Source organism: Globicephala melas, chromosome 11 (genome assembly GCF_963455315.2).
Source record: "Globicephala melas chromosome 11, mGloMel1.2, whole genome shotgun sequence".
Taxonomy (NCBI): domain Eukaryota; kingdom Metazoa; phylum Chordata; class Mammalia; order Artiodactyla; family Delphinidae; genus Globicephala; species Globicephala melas.
In genome coordinates this window covers 64,201,629-64,222,200 of record NC_083324.2, presented here as the reverse complement: position 1 = coordinate 64,222,200, position 20,572 = coordinate 64,201,629, and the positions used below count along the sequence as shown (strand labels likewise).

Below are 20,572 nucleotides of genomic sequence, written 5' to 3'. Positions count from 1 at the left end.
CCTCATAGGAGCCTGTTTAGCTATTTTTTTCCTAATTGTCCCTTCTCCATGAAATTTAATACCACAGATATACTGTATACCTTATGTACTATATGTCTACCTGTGCTTTATACATAAAAAGAATAAGAATAAAGCTTATTCCTTTTATTCAATGTCAGGTTAAGAAAGACTAAATAATTCTTTTAAGTTAAAAGTTAAGGGACTTCCCTGGTGGCACAGTAATTAAGAATCCACCTGCCAATGCAGGGGACACGGGTTCGAGCCCTGGTCCGGGAAGATCCCACATGCCATGTGGCAACTAAGCCTGTGGGCCACAACTACTGAGCTTGCACTCTAGAGCCCACACACCACAACTACTGAAGCCCGCATACCCTAGAGCCCAGGCGTCACAACTACTGAGCCCATGCGCCACAATTACTGAAGCCCGTGCAGTCTAGGGCCCATGTGCCGCAACTACTGAGCCCGCGTGTTGCAACTACTGAAGCTCGCACGCCTAAAGCCCATGCTCCACAACAAGAGAAGCCACTGCAATGAGAAGCCCAAGCACCGCAATGAAGAGTAGCCCCCCGCTTGCTGCAGCTAGAGAAAGACCACCACATAGCAACGAAGACCGAAAGCAGCCAAAAAATTTTTTTAAAAGGTTAAAAAATAAAGTGTGAAAAGTTAAATTTAAAATTTTAAAGCTATTAATATTTAACTTAAGTTTATAACTATATCTGCTGAGTAACTTTTATATATATATTATTTATTTATTTATTTTTGGCTGCATTGGGTCTTTGTTGCTGTGCGCAGGCTTTCTTTAATTGCAGCGAGTGGGGGCTACTCTTCAATGTGGTGTGTGGGCTTCTTATTGCGGTGGCTTCTCTTGGTGCAGAGCACGGGCTCTAGGCGAATGAGCTTCAGTAGTTCTGGCACGCAGGCTTCAGTAGTTGTGGCTCACAGGCTCTAGAGCGCAGGCTCAGTAGTTGTGGAGTACGGGTTTAGTTGCTCCGCAGCATGGGGGATCTTCCTGGACCAGGGCTTGAACCCATGTCCCCTGCATTGGCAGGCGGATTCTTAACCACTGCACCACCAAGGAAGCCCTGTTGAGTAACTTTTAATGTAATTTATTTCTTATATAAATTATAATGTATAGAATCACATATGTAATTTAGTAATTTATATAAATACATAATAGTGACATAATCCAATTTTAATTATTCAAAATTATTTTTGATAAAATAAAGTTTTTAAATTAATTTCTTAAAATTATTATTTTGTTAGCTTTTAACTTTTGCTTAACATGCGAAAATAACTTTAGCTTAACTAGGTGCTAGATATTCAGATAGTGTCAATATTTTTCCTTTTCAACATTTAATTAAATTATTGATTTGTTGAACAATTTGTAGAATTAAATAATAAAATATAAACTATTTTTATTTAATTCTCAAAGTTCAAATCACAAAAGTACTAAGGATTAAATATAAACAACACTGATGAGGCAGCCAATGACAGCTGCTAGCTATGTACAGGCCACCTCTCACCATCTGACTTTGAGATCAAGCAATAGATAAAGTCCTCTAATCACAGCCATCTGTTTGCCATAGTTTATAGCCCTGATCTTCCATGAACTCAACATCAGTGTTGCTCATATGATACCCAAGAAAACTCAATAAGAGAAATTAAATACTAAGAAATAAAATTCTGTCAATAAGGTTAAGCACTGTTATATCTAAGTTTTTTTTTCACCCCCACCCCTCACCAAAGAACCAATTTTCAACGTCCAGAATAGGCAAACATCAAGACAGAAAGATCAGTGGTTGCTTAGAGCTGCAAAATGGGGACTGTCATCTAATGGGTACAGAGTTTCTTTTACGGATGACAGAAAGTTTCTAAAATTAGATTGTAGTAATGATCACATAACCCTATGACTATACTTTAAAACACTGAGGTGTAGGGGCTTCCCTGGTGGCGCAGTGGTTGAGAGTCTGCCTGCCGATGCAGGGGACACGGGTTTGTGCCCCGGTCCGGGAGGATCCCACATGCCGCGGAGCGGCTGGGCCTGTGAGCCATGGCCGCTGAGCCTGTGCGTCCGGAGCCTGTGCTCCGCAACGGGAGAGGCCACAGCAGTGAGAAGCCCGCGTACCGCAAAAAAAACCCCAAAAAAACACTGAGTTGTATATTCTAAATGGGTAAATTGTACGGTATATGAATGATATCTCAATAAATATGTATCTGTTTAAAATAAAAGAGTGGATTTTTACCTGCTGTGGGGAGATATCATCCCAGTTGAACGTGCATGACCTAGGCTACTGGAGGGAGAGGGTTTCACAGCCATGCTCCCTCTATTGGATTTATTTGGAACTAAAAGAACAATAAACTACACGACTGAACATATTAAAATAAGGTTTAGAATAGAAATCAAATATAATTACCCATTATCAACATATTTAATTATAAACACATAATCATATATGACACATAAATGGTAAATAGTGTACATAAATGACTAAAATTCTCCAGTGAGATGGTGGGAGAGGATAGCCCAGCCTGAAGAGAGATGAAGAAAGCTTTGGCTCACAGCCCTTATCCTGAGAGAGATAACTAAAAAGAGGCAGATGACCCTCTTTTCCCCATCAACCACCCTCCTCCTCCCAGAAGCCTGAAGGGTGAGCTGCTCCAGTTTGATTTTAAGAGACAGTGCTGCCCCACTGCAAGCCAAGCCGTCCCCAGTTACCCACCAAGTTTTCAATAACTTCACCTCCAATACCAAGGCTATAGTGTCCCTTAATGAAAAAGCAGACAGATGTAGCCTTCAAGGAGTCCCTAGAGCAGCATTAGCTAAAAGAACTTTCTGTGATGATGGACATCTTCTATGGTCCATAGATTATAACGAGTACTTGAAATGTTGTTGGTATAAATGAGGAACTGGATTTTTAATTTTATTTAATTTTGATTTTAATTTAAATAGTCACATGTGGCTACTGGCTACCATTTGGACAGAGAATTCTAGAGCAATGCTATCCAATAGAAATGTAACATAAGCCATGTAAGTAATTTAAAATTTTCTAGTAGCTACATTAAAAAAGTTTTTTTAAAAAAGTGAATTTAATTTTAATATTACACATTATTTAAACCAATATACTCCAAATACTATCATTTCAACATGTAATCAATATGAAAATAATTATTAAGGTATTCTACACTCGTTTTTTGTACTGTATCTTCGAAATCCCAGGTGTATGTTACACTTGCACTCCATCTCAATTTGGATCAGCCAATATTTCAAGTGCCCAACAGTCATATGTGGCTAGTGGCTGCCATATTGGACAGGACAACTCCAGAGAATCTTAGCACCCTTTCCATAACACCTAGTTCTCCCTTCCCCTTTCTTCCCAAATCCAAGGAGAAGAATCAAACTCACAAGAACTCTTTGTGTTCCTTGCCCCTTCACAGAGTCATCTGCCACACCTGGGTATGGTTGGCTGGGATTTATCCCTCTATCTAAAAATATCTTATCCAGTGCTTCCCTGGTGGCGCAGTGGTTAAGAATCTGCCTGCCAATGCAAGGGACATGGGTTTGAGCCCTGGTCTGGGAAGATCCCACATGCCGCGGAGCAACTAAGCCTGTGAGCCACAACTACTGAGCCTGCGTGTCTAGAGCCTGTGCTCCACAACAAGAGAAGCCACGACAATGAGCAGCCTGCGCACCGTGATGAAGAGTAGCCCCCGCTCGCCGCAACTAGAGAAAGCCTGCGCACAGAAACGAAGACCCAACACAGCCATAAATAAATAAATAAATTTATTTTAAAATAAATAAATAAAATAAAATAAAAATATCCAAAACTTCCCTAAAATCCACCAAGTGGATTCACTTAGCTTAATAAATACATGCGGGCTTCAGGGAAGGCTAGTCATTCACCTCTGATTGCAGGACCCTGTTAAATGAAGAGGACAGTGCTATACGCCCTTATCAAGCAAAAGGACGAAACTCTCAATAATGTATTTTTGTTTGTTTGTTTGGTTTTTGGTTTTTTTTTGCGGTACACGGGCCTCTCACTGTTGTGGCCTCTCCCATCTGAGAGTACGGGCTCCGGACACACAGGCTCAGGGGCCATGGCTCACGGGCCCAGCCGCCCTGCGGCATGTGGGATCTTCCCGGACCGGGGCACGAACCCGTGTCCCCTGCATCGGCAGGCGGACTCTCAACCACTGCGCCACCAGGGAAGCCCTCAATAATGTATTTTTAATAAAGATTTCTGAAAGGATTAAAAACAACAAAACAGGGACTTCTCTGGTGGCGCAGTGGTTAAGACTCCCCGCTCCCAATGCAGGGGGCCCGGGTTCATTCCCTGGTCAGGGAACTAGATCCCACATGCATGCCACAACTAAGAGTTTGCATGCTGCAACTGAAAAAGATCCCGCACGCCACAACGAAGATCCTGCATGCCGCAACTAAGACCCAGTGCAACCAAATAAATAAATAAATATTTTTAAAAACAAAACAAAACTGCAAGGTCTTTATAGTAACACTTGGAAGAAACAACCAAACAAAACAATAATTGTTTTAGCAAAGAACTTCCAGAACTAGTGACTAACAAACCAGTGAGCAATTTATTTCCTGTGGTGGCAAAAGCAATCTTTACGCTGTCACTGCTCCTTTCAGCTCTTTCATATTGGGAGTGGAGAGGGGTTGAAGTCACTTCAAGACCAAGGTATAGCAAAGCAAGAGAGGCATTGGTGCTTGGTGTCCCAGAAAGAAAAGGTAGTAGGTTTCCCCAAGGAAAATGAATCTAGGTCTCATTAAGAAGCAAACGTTAACCTCCAGAGAGGAAAAGGCAGCAAGAACACAAGCTTCCATAGGACGACATCTAAAAACAAAAGCTGGTGGCAGAGGGGTGTAGAGGGGGAACAAAGAGTATTGAAGGAACTGGCAGCAGAGAAATAATAATACCGAATACTGGCCTATGACTAATGTCCTCCAAATTCAGTATATTATGTCATTTGAGCCTGATAACAACCTATGAGGTAAATGAGTAAGATATGATTTAACTTAAGTTCACAAATGAAGAAACTCAGTGAGGTGAAGTGATTTCCCTAAGGCTCATGAAGGAAAGAAATGAGTCAATTATTTTTTCATTCTGAATAAATGTGTATGTGTACTTAATACCAGTTGCTCTAGTGAGTCTCAAATGGGCAGAGATGTCTGCCAAAAAAGCAGGTGCTATTTGTTTATGCTCTGCTTAGAGCACCACAAAATAAAAGCAATGTCTGAAGGGCTCTGGGCTTGACTTTCCTAACAACCACTCCACTCTGCATTAACGCCCTCTCTTTATTTAAAGATGGCTCTCCTATATCCTGTGCCTACTCTTTTTCATATGAAATATCCCTGTGTCTTTCAACTCTTTCCTGCTATGCTATGGTTTCCATAGCATTAAACAATCTGCACACCCTTCCTGGGATGCTTTCTCTTTGTTAATGTCCTCAAGGACAGCGTCAAAAACAAGGCTTAGAGTTCCAAATGGAGTCTACAAAGGTGCCAGAGAAGAATTTCCAGAGTTCTGGAACCCACACTTCTATTGATGCAGTTTAAATTAATATGTGATTTAGGGAACACCATGTTAAAAAAAAAATTGCTCTAATGAATGAAAAAGCATGACAAGAACACACCATAACCCCTCTGCTTGGGAAGAACACATTTATACATAATAACTATTTAAATTGACTCAAAGATCTGAAAATTCTGAGGTTTCCTATAGTTGAATTTACTTTCCTGAAAGCTTATACCAGTGGTTAGCATTGCCCAAAAGACTCTGGGGAGGGAAAAAAAAGTATACACTGCTTGGGCTCTACCCCTGAAGATTCCGATTTAGTGGGGGCTGGGAAGAGGCCCAGCTCCTGTGTCTTACTGTCTCACAGGTAGTTCTGCTGCATCCTAAAAGCTGAAGAGCACTTGCTGACAGAGAGCTGCCACAGGAGCACAGAGGCCTGAGGAAGGCCTGTGATTAAGGGGAGCCAGACAAATACCCCACAGAGTCTTGAAAACAGCCTTCCATCCCCAAGCTTTGCCCAGAGCTCCAGGCGGTGATGGACTACCCTGCACAGGCTTAGGCCTCACGGGGTACCTGGCTCTCGGGACTGGCTATCATCACAAATGTGCAGGTCCAGGCGGGAGATGAGCAGATGGTAGGAGGACTCTTTCACATCAAATTTCTCAAAGTACTGGCTGAGGCGGCTGCTGCTGCTGTTGCTGCTGCCCTGGCTGCCACCGAATGCCTGGGCCCAGGACTGCTGGGCACTGGGAGCAGGTGGGGTGATCTACATGTGACAGAGAGAAACAAGAAGCCAGACCCAGACAGCCTCCTTGCTGGCTTTCTTTAAGCTTTAGTTCAGCCTGAAGAAAACCACAATTTGACAAGGTGTCCCTTCCTTCTCATAACTATTCGCCTGGTATCTCATGTAGGTCTATCCCACTTAAACAACCCAAACTCCAAGAAGGCAAATTATAATTAATCTAGTAACTGTCAGAGTCCTGTTCTGAGATTTGAATTGCCTTCTAAGCTCCCACCCCCCTAGAACTTAGCTGACTGATGCTAAAACACCTCCTCCAGGAAGTCTTCCCTAAATGCTCTCTTTCAGCCCAGGTAGTTGGATCCCTTTTCTTTGTGCTCTCATGGCACAGTGTTTACCTCTATTACAGCACTTATCACATCATATTGTAATAACTTGTTTATAGTCCATATTTTAAGACAGCAAGAGTTCCAAGGACAGGAACAAGAGGCTTTCCAGTGGCTAACACTGTATACCTAACACACTAGAGGCACCCAAAGAACAGAATAACTGAATAAATCAGAGGCACAGGCAAAGCCTATGTACCTACAGAAGTGAATGACAAATTCCCCCAAATAAGCCTAATAAAGTCTAGGCTCCACATACGGTGGAGGTGTGAATTAGGTCCGGCCTACCATCTCCCCACTGCCACCAAGGGTCTCTGTTTCACCTCTAACCTGTACAGGTTCAGGGGCCAGGCTCTTTCTCTGCTGGGCTGACTTCTCCATGGCCTCACTCAGTGATTCTGCATATTTCATCATAGCCTTGAGTTGTGAGTCAGTTAGCACCCAGAGCAGGTCATCCAACAGGAACATCAGCTTGGAGGCTATCACATTGCAATCTTTGGTCTGAAGGGGTCACATAGAACACAGGGTTCAACATCTGGTACCATCCCAACTACTCAAAGTGACCACTGCCCAACCAATTGCAGGGATGGCTTTTCAATCCCCAATACACGAAAGTATCAAGCACTGTGGAGAGTCAATTTCTTACAAAACTACTAAAATTTTCTGTGATTAACAAGAAGCAGCAATGATCAACTGCCTATGTGTCCCTATATACAGGTAAAAATCGTGGTTTTCAAAATTAAAATGACAGGGAGGTAGAAATGCTTCCTCATTAGCAGATACAGTGCAACACTGAATTGCAGGTCCTCCCCTTTCAAATGTCATTCCAGGGGCGGGCAACACTCAAAGAGGAGGAAACGCCATCTCCCATGCTATCTGGGAGAATAAAAGATGGAAGTTTTCATGAGGACAGAGAACACACTCACTCTTCTCTTGAGGGCTATTTGGATCCTGCCTTGGTTGGTAATAAGCCTCAGTGGAGTGGTGACTGGGTCCTGATCACCATTGTCTGTAGCATCTGCCTCAATTCGAAGTGTTTGCCAAGTTATTTCCTTAAATGTTAAAACCTAGAAGGAAAGAAAGTTAAATCCCTTAATTCTGTGGATGAAATTAATCAAGAGGCAGGAAGTCCAAGGGGAAAAGACTGGCAAGGCAGAGACCCCCACCATTCTCAGCTGGGATCCTACCCACAGAAAGCAGTGGATCAGAGATCCATAATTGAGGAAAGGATGTAACAGTAACACTGGACAGAAGGGATTTTGGGGTTCCCAAGAATGGGGGAGACTTTGAGGAAATCCTCAAAGCAGGAATAACATCCTTTAAGAATGAGTCCTATTTTGAACCCCCCATTCTCCCTTCTCAGAATGCCAGGGCTGTCACCTCTCCTCGGCGGGGGTCAGTGATACGGGTGAGGCGGAGGTCACTCTGCTGCCAGTTGGGGTTCACACTATAGCCCTGGAGCTGCCACAATTCAAAAGAAGCGTGGAAGGCCTTGGAGTGAATCTTGATGGTGATGGAACTGACGACGATGAACATCCCCTCCACCACCTTCTCGGCAAAGCCATACTCACTACAACAAACGAGGCAGACCAACATTCAGGATCATATGGGATTTGACGCATACTCTTTTTTCTTTTTTTTTTTTTGGCCATGCCGTGCATGTTGCGGGATTCTACTTCCCTGATCAGGGATTGAACCCGGGCCCTGGCAATGAAAGCGCCGAGTCCTAACCACTGGGCCGCCAGGGAATTTGTAGGCATACTCTTTATACTGGAAGACATAAGACAAGACTCTTAACAATGCCTGTCTTTGGATGCTAGAACTGTGGATGACTTTTTTTTTTTTTTTTTTTTTTGCGGTACGCGGGCCTCTCACTGTTGTGGCCTCTCCCGTTGTGCAGCACAGGCTCCGGACGCACAGGCTCAGCGGCCATGGCTCACGGGCCCAGCCGCTCCGCGGCATGTGGGATCTTCCCGGACCGGGGCACGAACCTGTGGACCCTGCATCGGCAGGCGGACTCTCAACCACTGCGCCACCAGGGAAGCCCGAACTGTGGATGACTTTAAAAAAATTTTCTCCTCCCATTTCTGCTTTATATTTTTTACATTTCTAAAAATTTTTATGACGATGTAGTACTCTTTCCGATGAGATTTTTTTTTAAGAATGGAATAAAAGAAAGAGTTGACCTGGAAACAATCTCTGGTTAGAAAGAATAAATTGAAAAAATATTTTCACAGTCCACAAACTACCTGAATAAATATTGAATATTGTCTGTGTGAGGAGAGCTATAACAACAGAAAGGAAACACTAGGTTTCCATAATATCTTCAAAGACAGAACATACCCTGCAAAAGTAGTGAAAAGAGGAAAGAAGTACAGCCAGGTTAGCATGAGGTCTAATACTGTGAAATCTAGTCAAGAACAGTCCCACCTCTGCCCTGTCAAATCTATCCCAAAGAGCATAGCTGTGCTTTATAGTGAGAGGCAGAAACAGCAGGGAGAGGAACAAAGGCCATCCTTAAAGTCCTTCAGGACGTGGAAAACACAGACATTCTTAATATGTAGGTGAAACAGTTCTCATTACAAGAGATAAAAAAGTCTGGGAATTACAAACTGGAAAAAGAAAACTTTGCAATTTATATCACAAAGGGCTAATATCTCTAATGTATAAAGAGTTTCAAAAAACTCAGAAGAAAAAGACCAAGAGCCCAATAAAAACGGGACAAAGTAGGGACAGTTCACAGAAAAATAAATGCAAATAGATATTAAACATAAAATGATGTTCAACCTCACTCATATATAAAAACTACACTGAGAGTCACTTGATTTATGACAAAAGTGACAATGTCGTAGGGAAAAAAAAGTGCTAACCATAAAGGGAAAAATAGATATAAAGGACTGTGTTAAATTAATCATTTCTGGTCAACAAAAAAGTAACATTAGCAGTGATAGGGAACCCACATAGTAGGAGAAGATATTTGTAATACATGTATATAACCAAGGACTTGTTTCCAGTATAAAGAACTTCTACAAATTAATAAGAAAAAGACAAATAACCCCCAAAATAACCCAAAAGATAAATAGGGGCTTCCCTGGTGGCGCAGTGGTTGAGAGTCCGCCTGGCAATGCAGGGGACACGGGTTTGTGCCCCGGTCCGGGAAGATCCCACATGCCGCGGAGCGGCTAAGCCCATGAGCCATGGCCGCTGAGCCTGCGTGTCCGGAGCCTGTGCTCTGCAACGGGAGAGGCCACAACGGTGAGAGGCCTGCGTACCACAAAAAAAAAAAAAAAAAAAAAGATAAATGGGCAGAATACATCAATGTTTTGTGAAAGAGGATATTTTAAATTCTAATAAACAAATCCTCAAAAAAAATGCAAACTAAAATCATAATGTGATACAACTACACACGTATTAGATGGCTAAAATAGAAAGAGAGACAATACTAAGTGCTAGCAACACTGCCAGGGGGAAAAGTGGTACAAGCACTTTGGAAAACTGTCCAGCAGTATGAACTAAAGCAGAACATATGCACAGCCTATGACCCTGCAACTCTACTGCTAGATATATACAAATCAGAAATGTGTACATATGTTCACCAAGAGGTATGTATAAGAACGTTCATAGCATCACTATTCTTTTTTCTTACATATTTTTAATTTACATATAGAAAAGATCATTCTTTGTGGTGTACACGTCCAGGGTTTCAACAAATGCATAGAGTCATGTATCAACCACCACAGTCATGAAAGAGAACAGTTCAATGTAGCATCAGTATGCTTAATAGCCAGAAACTGCAAACAAATCAAATGTCCATCTACAACAGAATGGATAATTGTGGCATATAATGGAATAACATACAGTAATGAGGATGAATGAACGATAACTACATGTAACCACATGGATGACTTTCACAAACATCATGTTGAGCTAAAGTATGTAGACACAAATGATGACATAATTTGTGATTACATTTATATAACTTTAAAAATAGGGAAAACTAACGTGTGGTGTTAAAAATCAGGATAAAGTTATCCTTGAGGGTTTGTATGACTAGGAAAGGTGCAGGAGGCTTCTGGGTTTCTGGAAGTGGTCTGTTTCTTCCTGTAAAGAATCATTAATCTATACACTTATTTGTGTACTCCAATATAACTTACCAAAAAGCTACACAGAAATACCATGTGTTATCTTTAGACAAAAATCCTAAAGTTTGGACTTCCCTGGTGGTGCAGTGGTTAAGTATCCACCTGCCAATGCAGGGGACATGGGTTCGAGCCCTGGTCTGGGAAGATCCCACATGCCACAGAGCAACTAAGACTGTGCGCCACAGCTACCGAGCCTGCGCTCTAAAACCCGCAAGCCACAACTACTGAGCCCACGTGCCACAACTACTGAAGCCCGCACACCTAAATCCCATGCTCTGCAGCAAGAGAAGCCACCGCAATGAGAAGCCCGCACACCACAAAGAAGAGCAGCCCCCACTCACAACTAGAGAAAGCCCACGCGCAGCAACGAAGACCCAACAAAGCCAAAAATTAAAAAAATAAATTAAAAAAAAAAAGAAGCCTAAAGTTTGAAAATATTGTCTATTGGCAAGGCTCTTGGAAAACAAGAACTCTTACAACATTGCTGGTGGTAACACGAAATTACAAAATCCTTATGGAGGGTAATTTAGCAACATCTATCAAAATTATACATGCATTTGCTATTTGACCCAGCAGCCCCACTTCCAGGAATCTATCCCAAAATATGCTAGCAAAAAAAGTGGAAACAAACCAAATGTCCATCAACTGATGAACGGATAAATAAAATGTGGCATATCCACACAATAGAATATTATTCAGCCATAAAAGGAATAAAGTACTGATACATGCTACAACATAGCTGAACCTTGAAAACACTATGCTAAGTGAAAGACACCAATCACAAAAGACCACATAATATATGATGCCATTTATATGAAATGATCAGAATAGATACAGAAAGCAGATTTATGGTTGCCTAAGGCTAAGGCAGGGGAGAATGAAGAGTGACTGCTAATAGGTATAGAGTTTCTTTTGGGGTGATAAAAATGTTCTAAAATTGATTGTGATGATGGTTGCACAACATGGTGTATACACTAAAAACTACTGAATTGTGTACTTTAAATGGATGAATTCTGTAGTATGTGAATTATACCTCAATAAAGCTGTTTTTAAAAATATGCTGGAAAAATACTAAGTAACTTACGAACAAGGTCATTTATTACTGCACTATTTGTAACAGCAAAAACCCTAGAAATAATTCAAATGTCTATCAACAAAGAACTGGCTATATGAACAATGACGCCTCTATAAAATATACTGAGTATTTTGCAGGTGCAAAAAGGAATAAGAAATATCTCTCTACATACTTCTATGAAGTGCTCTCCAGGATATACTTTTAAAAGAAAAAAGCAATGTGGAAAGTGTTTATGGTATGTTACATTTTGTGTAAGAAACAGAGTGGGGACAATACAAACATACATACATATAACATGCCTTGTGTTATAGTTTTAACTTTGGAACTATGTAATTTTACATAGGTTAAAAAATAAAAAGAATTTAAAAATTTAAAACAAACTGATATAAAACTCCTAGAAGATAACATACGAAAAAACCTAGATAACCCTGGGTATAGCGATTACATTTTAGATACAACACCAAAGGCGCTATTCATGAAAGAAATTATGGATAAGCTGGACTTCATTAAAGTTAAAAATCTGCTCTGTGAAAGACAAGGTCAAGAGAATGAGAAGACCGTCCACAGACTGGGAGAATATATCTGAAAAAGACACATCTGATAAAAGACTGTTACCCAAAATATAAAAAGAACTCTTAAAACTCAACAATAAAACAAACAACCCAATTAAAAAATGGGCCAAAGACCTTCAGAGATACCTTACAAAAAATGATATACAGATAGCAAATAAGCATGTGTCTTATAAGTTCTACAACATATGTCATCAGGGAAGTGCAAATTAGAACAACAATGAGATTCCACTATGCACCTATCAGAATGGTCAAAATGCAGATCACTGACAACACCAAATGCTGACAAGGACATGGAGCAGCAGGAACTCTCATTCACTGCTGGTAGGAATGCAAAATGGTACAGCCACTTTGGAAGACAGTTTGGTGGTTTCTTCCAAAACTGAACATACTCTCACCACAGATCCAGCAATCATGCTCCTTTGTATTTACTCAAAGGAGTTGAAAACTTAATGGCCATAGGAAAACCAGCACATGGACATTTATAGCAGCTTTATTCATAATTGTCAAAATTTGGAAGCAACCAAGATGCCCTAATAGGTGAATGGATAAATAAACTGTGGTATACACAGACAATGAAATATTATTCAGCACTAAAAAGAAATGAGATATAGAGTCCTAAAAAGACACGGAGGAACCTTAAATGCATATTACTAAGTGAAAGAAGACAATCTAAAAAGAAGGAATCATCCTGGAAAAGGAAAAACTATGGAGACAGTGAAAGGACCAGTGGTTGCCAGGGGTTGGGGCAGGGAGAGGGATGACTAGGTGGAGCACAGAGGATTTTTAGGGCAATGAAAATACACTGTATGAATCTATAATGGTGAATACAGGTCATTATATATTTGTCCAAACCTGTAGAATGTACCACCAAGAGTGAACCTTAATGTAAACTATGGACTTTGTGTGATTCTGATGTGTCAATGTAGGTTTATCTATTGTAACAAATATACCACTCCAGTGGGGGATGTCAATAATGAGGGAGGCTATGCATGTGTGAGAGCAGGGGGTATATGGGAAACCTCTGTACCTTGCTCTTAATACTACTGTTGAAACCTAAAACTGCTCTTATACTGTTTAAAAAAAAAAAATGAAACAAATGAATGCCTCTGTATGTCAAATTGGTATCCAACCATAAGAAGAATGATTTCAAGTAATTTTAAAACACAGTATTTTTTTTTTTTTTTTTGCGGTACGCAGGCCTCTCACTGTTGTGGCCTCTCCTGTTGCAGAGCACAGGCTCCGGACGCGCAGGCTCAGCGGCCATGGCTCACGGGCCTAGCTCCGCGGCATGTGGGATCTTCCCGGACCGGGGCACGAACCCGTGTCCCCTGCATTGGCAGGCGGACTCCCAACCACTGCGCCACCAGGGAAGCCCTAAAACACAGTATTTTGACAATACATCCCTAATAGGATATATCATAAGGTTAAAACACACATACACACAAAGAAAGCTACTGCATTCAGTAGTCGTATCGATAGTTATAATACTGGTTTTGTTATTTTTTGAAACTACTGAAAAAGTAAATCATTTATTATATTATTGTAGTTAGGAACCAAGATTCAGTATATGAATAAAAAATACAGGGACTTCCCTGGTGGTCCAGTGGTAAAGAATCCGCCTTCCAATGCAGGGGACGCAGGTTCGATCCCTGGTCGGGGAACTAAGATCCCACATGCCGCGGGGCAACTAAGCCCGCATGCCACAACTACTGAGCCCGCACACTGCAAACTGCAGAGCCCACATGCGCCACAACTAGAGAGAGCAAACCTGCACGCCACAACTAGAGAGAAGCCCATGCGCTGCAAGGCAGAGCCCGGGCTGCAAGGCAGAGCCCGCGCTGCAATGAAAGATCCTGTACACCTCAACAAACACCCCGTGTGCCACAACTAAGTGCTGACACAGCTAAGAAAAAAAAAAGAATCCAGCATTTATCCTGACATTCCTGTACAAACTGTATTTCAAATAGTTGGTGAAAGAAAGTTCTTTATAGAAAATCACAACTAATAAATGCAATAGGAAAAAAGAATTATAAAATCTCTATTTTCTATCCTACAATGATATAATAGATCTACAGACAACCATCATCAATGGTCCTTAAACCATGAGGTAAGAGGTAGATGAGGAACTTATCATAACGGACAAGTCAGGCCAACATCATCTGAATCCACTGATTAATCCTAACCAAAGGAATATTATGTTCCTCCCGTGACGTTACAGTAGGAAATACGTGGTACCATTCATGAAGTATTTTTACCAAGAAAACAAACAAATGAATCAAATCCAGCCTTTAAATCTAACGACCAGATTAAACAAGAAACATTTAAAACGACACCTCGAGGACACAATCAGCCAAAATATAAAATGTGGGAAATTCTTTAGAAGAAATACTCCAGTTTCTACAAAGAACAAATGATACATAAAAAAGTGTAGGGATGGGGGACTGTTCAGAGCTAAAGAGCTTTAAAAGGCATATCCCCAAATATAAGGTGTGGAGCTCTGTGGAGCCACACTGAATTGTAAAAAAATATTTCAGAGACAATTCAGGAAAACTGAATATGCAGTAAGTATTAGATGATATTAAGGAATCCCTATTAATTCTATTAATTGTGATAATAGTACTGTGGGGTTTTTTCTTTCTTCTCAATCCTGTTTGTTAAAGACACACAATACAGAAGTATTTACAAGTGGAATGATATGGCACCTGGGATTTGCTTTCAAGAACTACAGAGTGAAAAAAAAAAAAAGAACTACAGAGTGGGGCTTCCCTGGTGGTGCAGTTGTTGAGAATCCTCCTGCCAACAAAGGGAACACGGGTTCAAGCCCTGGTCCAGGAAGATCCCACATGCGTGGATCAACTAAGCCCGTGCACCACAACTACTGAGCCTGCGCTCCAGAGCCCACGTGCCACACCTACGGAAGCCTTCGCACCTAGAGTCCCTGCTCTGCAACAAGAGAAGCCACTACAATAAGAAGCCCGCACACCGCAACGAAGAGTAGCCCCCGCTGACCACAACTGGAGAAAGCCCGCGTGCAGCAACAAAGACCCAACACAGCCAAAAATAAATAAATAGATAAATAAGAACTACAGAGTGTGCGAACACACACACATACACACACATAAAGTGCCAGAAGAAAGGTAGAAAAAGAATGGTAAAATGTTGAGAATTGTGAAAGTTAGATCTTCAGTGCATGGGGGTTCAGTACACTATTCTCTCTATTTCAGTGCGTGTTTGAAATTTTCCATAATAAAGTTTTTATTTTTTAATTAAAAGGTGATCCGAACCAGTTAATATGTTGGAAATAATAGGACCCAAAGCAACTAACCTCTGCCCTGAAGCGAGGGCAATAGGAGACTGTCCATTGGGGGACCGAGGCTCTTCACATGTCTTCATCTCCACCTCTACCTTATCCAGACACTGAAATAAAAGCCACAGAGAGCTAAGCATCTGCACAAAATCCCACACAGCACAGACTGTGTCTTATCCATCTCTGTGCTCCAATACCTAGTCGAGGGCTGTGCCCACAGTAGGCAGATAATAAATGTCTGTCGAATGAATGAATGAACAAACTGAAATACAAAGAGAGCCCTCATCTTCCGCCTTCCATTTCCATTAGCAGCAGAACTCCATGACAAGCATGGGATTAGCTCACAGCAGAAAAAGAAAACATATATCCAAGTTACCGAGATATTACTATCCCTGGGGACTCCAGTCTTTGGGGTAAAGATATGTATCAATCAGTTCCTGGAGGGCTTTCAGCTGATAATCACCCAACAGTCAACATGAACTAAACTTCCAATTTTTCCTCTGTCAGGAGTCCAAAGGAAATGTAAAGGTAGAACCTGGGCAGCAAAACTTGTTTTAAAATAAAAACGAAAATCAAAATAAAACAAAATCAACTCAGGACTCCAGGGTCTTGTGTCTCAGTGCTAACTGCTATGTTGCACAGCAGTTCCAGAAAAAGCCCAGACAATAGTCACTCTGTCTCACAGAGAAGCTCGCAAGCCAGACAGAAGAACCCACACTCCCAAAAGGGACAGCCCATCAGGGCTCCTCCCCATCTTCTCTCAGATCTTCTAAAACCTTACCCCGGCCATCCCCATTTGATTACTTGCAATCAAGAAAGGCCATTACCAAGCAAATTGGGTGTGTCTTCAACTTTGTCCACTGGATCTGAAAGAGGAAAGCAAAGACTCAGGGCTGTGGGAGTCACCCCTCAAGAAGGCAGTCCTGCTGTCCAAAGAGAGTAGCAGCACTCTGACCCCCATTCTCACCCGGATTGAGGCCCTGTTGCAGTAGACCCGAGTGATGGCTAACCAGGTGGGAAGCTCCAGCACATTCTGTAGAACCTCTTCATCCAGCTCCAGGTTGGTCAGCTGACCCTCCCCTTTCAGGGTGCTCAAATTGATTTTGTCCGGGGAAAGATTCTTAGTGAACCTGAAAAGAGTGATGATAAGAAGCTATTATTTCCACAGAAATCTGCACATGGGCATTATAGCAAATAACACTTCTCAGTTTAGAGAAAAGAGAAAGTTAAAGAACAAATGGGGACTAATGGCCACACTGTCTCTATGCCATGTAAGATGTTAGGTGAGGACTTCCCTGGTGGCACAGTGGTTAAGAATCCACCTGCCAATGCAGGGGACACGGGTTTGAGCCCTGGTCCGGGAAGATCCCACATGGCACGGAGCAACTAAGCCCGTGCGCCACAACTACTGAGCCTGCGCTCTAGAGCCCATGAGCCACAACTACTGAAGCCCGTGCACCTAGAGCCCGTGCTCCGCAACAAGAGAACCCACCGCAATGAGAAGCCCCCTCACCGCAATGAAGAGTAGCCCCCACCTGCCTCAACTAGAGAAACCCCATGCGGAGCAACAAAGACCCAATGCAGCCAAAAATTAATTAATTAATTATTTTTTAAAAAGATGTTAGGTGAGACATTTCATTCTGTCCCGACTGTGTCATCTTTCTACTCAAGAACCTACAATGGGAATTCTGGAGAAATGGCTATAGCAGTGGCAATAGAGCCTTTTGATATATCTGAATCTCCATATAAAACCAGGACTAGATAGCAACTAAAAAACCCATGGATAACATTTAAAACAAAACTAGAAGATAAAGCATCCTCATAAACCCTCATACACAAGCAGGCAGGGAAAAAACATTAACAGCCACAAGACATGAATTCTATAAGCAGCTGTGCAGATCAACACAGAGGAAAACAATAGGGCATCAGACAGATCAGAGAACAGAAGAACCCCAAGATAACCAAGTACTCAGTGAAAAGCAATGTGAGCCAATTTGAGAATAGCAACTGAAACTGGAGGGATTTGGGGCAAGGGGCCCAAAGGAGCTGAAGCAATCTAACCCTATAAACTCATGGAACTAACCAAGGCTCCTTCCTAGGACAGGGTACTGCTGGGAGAGGAATCAAAACTGAGCAAGACAGAAATGAAGAAAAGAGATGGTCCAAATAAAAGTGGGGCGGGGGTGTTGGGGGGTAACAGACCAGAATATCTCAGAAAGCAAGCCATTATACTTTTTAAACACTATTTGAAACAGCAGAAGAGGGAGCTCTATGAGGTTAGAATACAAAACAGTAGCAGATTAATTATGGGCTTGTTAAGTAGGGTAAAGTGAAACCCCAGACCCTTACACCTACCTTTACTGATGTGACAAAAGAACACACAACCACTTACAGACTTGCCAAAGGGACTGAACCTGAATCTCATCACGCTACTGGGTCCAGCTGCTAATTTGCAGGAAATACAGAGGAAAACTGCTGAACTGCACCATAAGTGTGCAATCAGCAAAATCCAGGCCATGGGAAACTCTACAGATCAAGGGGCCTGGACATAAACAATGCACACAGGCCCATCCTCTCCCTTTTCCACAGTCACTGTCTCGTCTTTGCTCATGTGCTCTTGCCACCCACTCCTTTTCCTGGAGCACCCTTATCACAATTTGCCATTCAAGGCCCAACTCCAGACTTCTCACTGAGGCTTTCTTTCCCTAACTGCTTGAACTCACATTAAACTCGTACCTTCTACATCCCTGGAATCTGTAACACACATTTAGGTCATAATCAGAGAGGGTCTTAGGGTGTTCTCTAATTTTCCCATGTGTAACTACTGCTGCACAATTAGATGTTGAGCCCTTTGATCAGGGGCTTAGTCTTAGCCATCCCTCCTAATAAAATGGTTCCCTGACAGAATGCTGGGCCTACATACCTCGTAGCTAACTGCCCTGTTGACTGACTACTCCCAGCTCCCTTCTCTCATCTTTCTGGCTGGATCAACTTAAGGCCATTGCCTCACAGTGTAACCCCCTCTCCTGTATGACAAGTTGTCTAGATGAATCTCACCCATATAAGTTCTCACTGTTGTTGCCTCACATAGTCACTATTTTCTACCCCAATAATGAATTCCATTTCTCCTTCCATCAGTAACTATACTTAGCCCTTACATATATTAGATGCTAATAGCTGACTTTAGAGTTATATGTTGTTTACCAACTTTTTTTTCACACATATCCTTTCCTTTTACTAAGCTATGTTTTCAGTCTTTGTGGTTTTCCTTGGACCATAACATCATGACGGGCAAGAGTTTTATCTTTACAATTTTCCCCTACAGTGACTAACATGGTATTCAGTTGGCCAAAAAGTTCATTCAGGTTTTTCAGTAAAGTGCTATGGAAAACCCAAACGAACTGTTTGGCCAACCCAATACCATGTAAAAGGGCTCTGTAACAATTTTTTAAATGATAGTAAAAAAATTTTTAGAAGTTTATAAACACACAGTACTGTATGATATTAACAGGTACACAGAAATGCACTGGCATGATAACAACAAATTCAGGGAAATGCTTACTCATGGGACAAGAGGAGGAGACCACAGCAAGTGTCACCTGTATGGACAATGCTTATTTCTCAAGTTGGGAGGTGACTGTATGGCTATTCATTATATCACTCTCTATACCTTTCAGTATGGCAAGTATTTCACAATAAATCTACCTAAGATTTCTATCAACAACCTACTGTATAAACTTCCTGTTGAGAGAGCTACTCCTCCCATTGGGTCTCTCACACTCCTACATGTCTTGGTGGGTAAGAAAAACACAAAACACATGACCCTGACTGCTCCTTACCCAGGCCACTTCTCAGGATTCTGTTTGCAAAGCGTTTTGAGGGATGAAGTAATGTCCCCCTCCAGGGCAAAGAGCAGGCTTGTGTACCACGTACTATAAAAGCAGTGGATTCCCCAAGCTCAATGTTCCAGTCCTACGACACATGTACAGGCATCCATCGGGACCTGTTCATACCACACCCATGGGACCTGTGGGGGCAAGGGGAACTAGTGCAAACCTGTGTTTATGCTGCTTGCTGGGCCATGAGTAATAAAGTCCTTTGTCTCTGACCCAGGAGCCTCGTGCTCTGCCAGCAACCACGAACTGCAGCAGGCTGTTAGCTTCTAAATAGGATAAAATAAAATCCCAGACCCTTACACATACTTTTACTGATTTTAATTCATTAAAAAAAAATTAATCAACATTTACTGAGTATGAATCAATTTTATTCTAGGAACCAAAAGAACAAGTTTTCTAAAATGGCTCCTATTCTCTGAAAACTAACTTGCCACAGAGGGAAAGAGAATTCCTCTTTTCCTGTAAAGAAGGGCCACCTACTAGGAAACAGGACTGGGTGTGAAAGGGAAAAATGAACACCTTAAACACTTCCACTATGCCAAACAACAACAACAACAACTGAAAGTAAAGGAAGATACAGTGCACATCCCTGAGTAAACTGGAGGAAACACAGTCCTGAAGGAAGGAAAGGAAAGCAGAAGACAGAACTCAATGTTATTTGTAATCACTAGGTACCAGCAGGCTTTGTTTTTCAAGCCCCTTTTGTATCTAAAATAAGATATTACAATTATTTCCTCCCAGCAACCCTTCCTTTACTCTTTAAGTATTCAGGGAAGCCACCTCAGCTCAGAAATGGGGGCAGGGCATCCATCAGAAGAATTAGTCTTAAAGATAATAATTTTTGAAGACATAAAATCAGTTTTGAGGACTGTGTGTCTCCCCTCTCCTTTGCACAGATTCTGATAAGACCCCACCTCCTCACCT

The 20,572-nt window shown here is 41.8% G+C and overlaps 1 protein-coding gene across 1 annotated transcript in view; it reads right to left on the bottom strand.

The window, feature by feature from the left end:
- The window catches only part of BLTP3A (bridge-like lipid transfer protein family member 3A), a 60,624-nt gene that overhangs the window by 23,499 nt on the left and 16,553 nt on the right, over window positions 1-20,572 (bottom strand). Inside the window, exons 2-8 of the mRNA XM_030871005.2 lie at window positions 16,720-16,882; window positions 16,580-16,618; window positions 15,771-15,862; window positions 8,037-8,226; window positions 7,583-7,723; window positions 6,987-7,157; window positions 6,105-6,297 (exon numbers count right to left, since the gene is read on the bottom strand). Of these exons, the coding sequence (XP_030726865.2) occupies window positions 6,105-6,297; window positions 6,987-7,157; window positions 7,583-7,723; window positions 8,037-8,226; window positions 15,771-15,862; window positions 16,580-16,618; window positions 16,720-16,882 (989 nt within the window). The remainder of the gene's footprint in view (window positions 1-6,104; window positions 6,298-6,986; window positions 7,158-7,582; window positions 7,724-8,036; window positions 8,227-15,770; window positions 15,863-16,579; window positions 16,619-16,719; window positions 16,883-20,572) is intronic.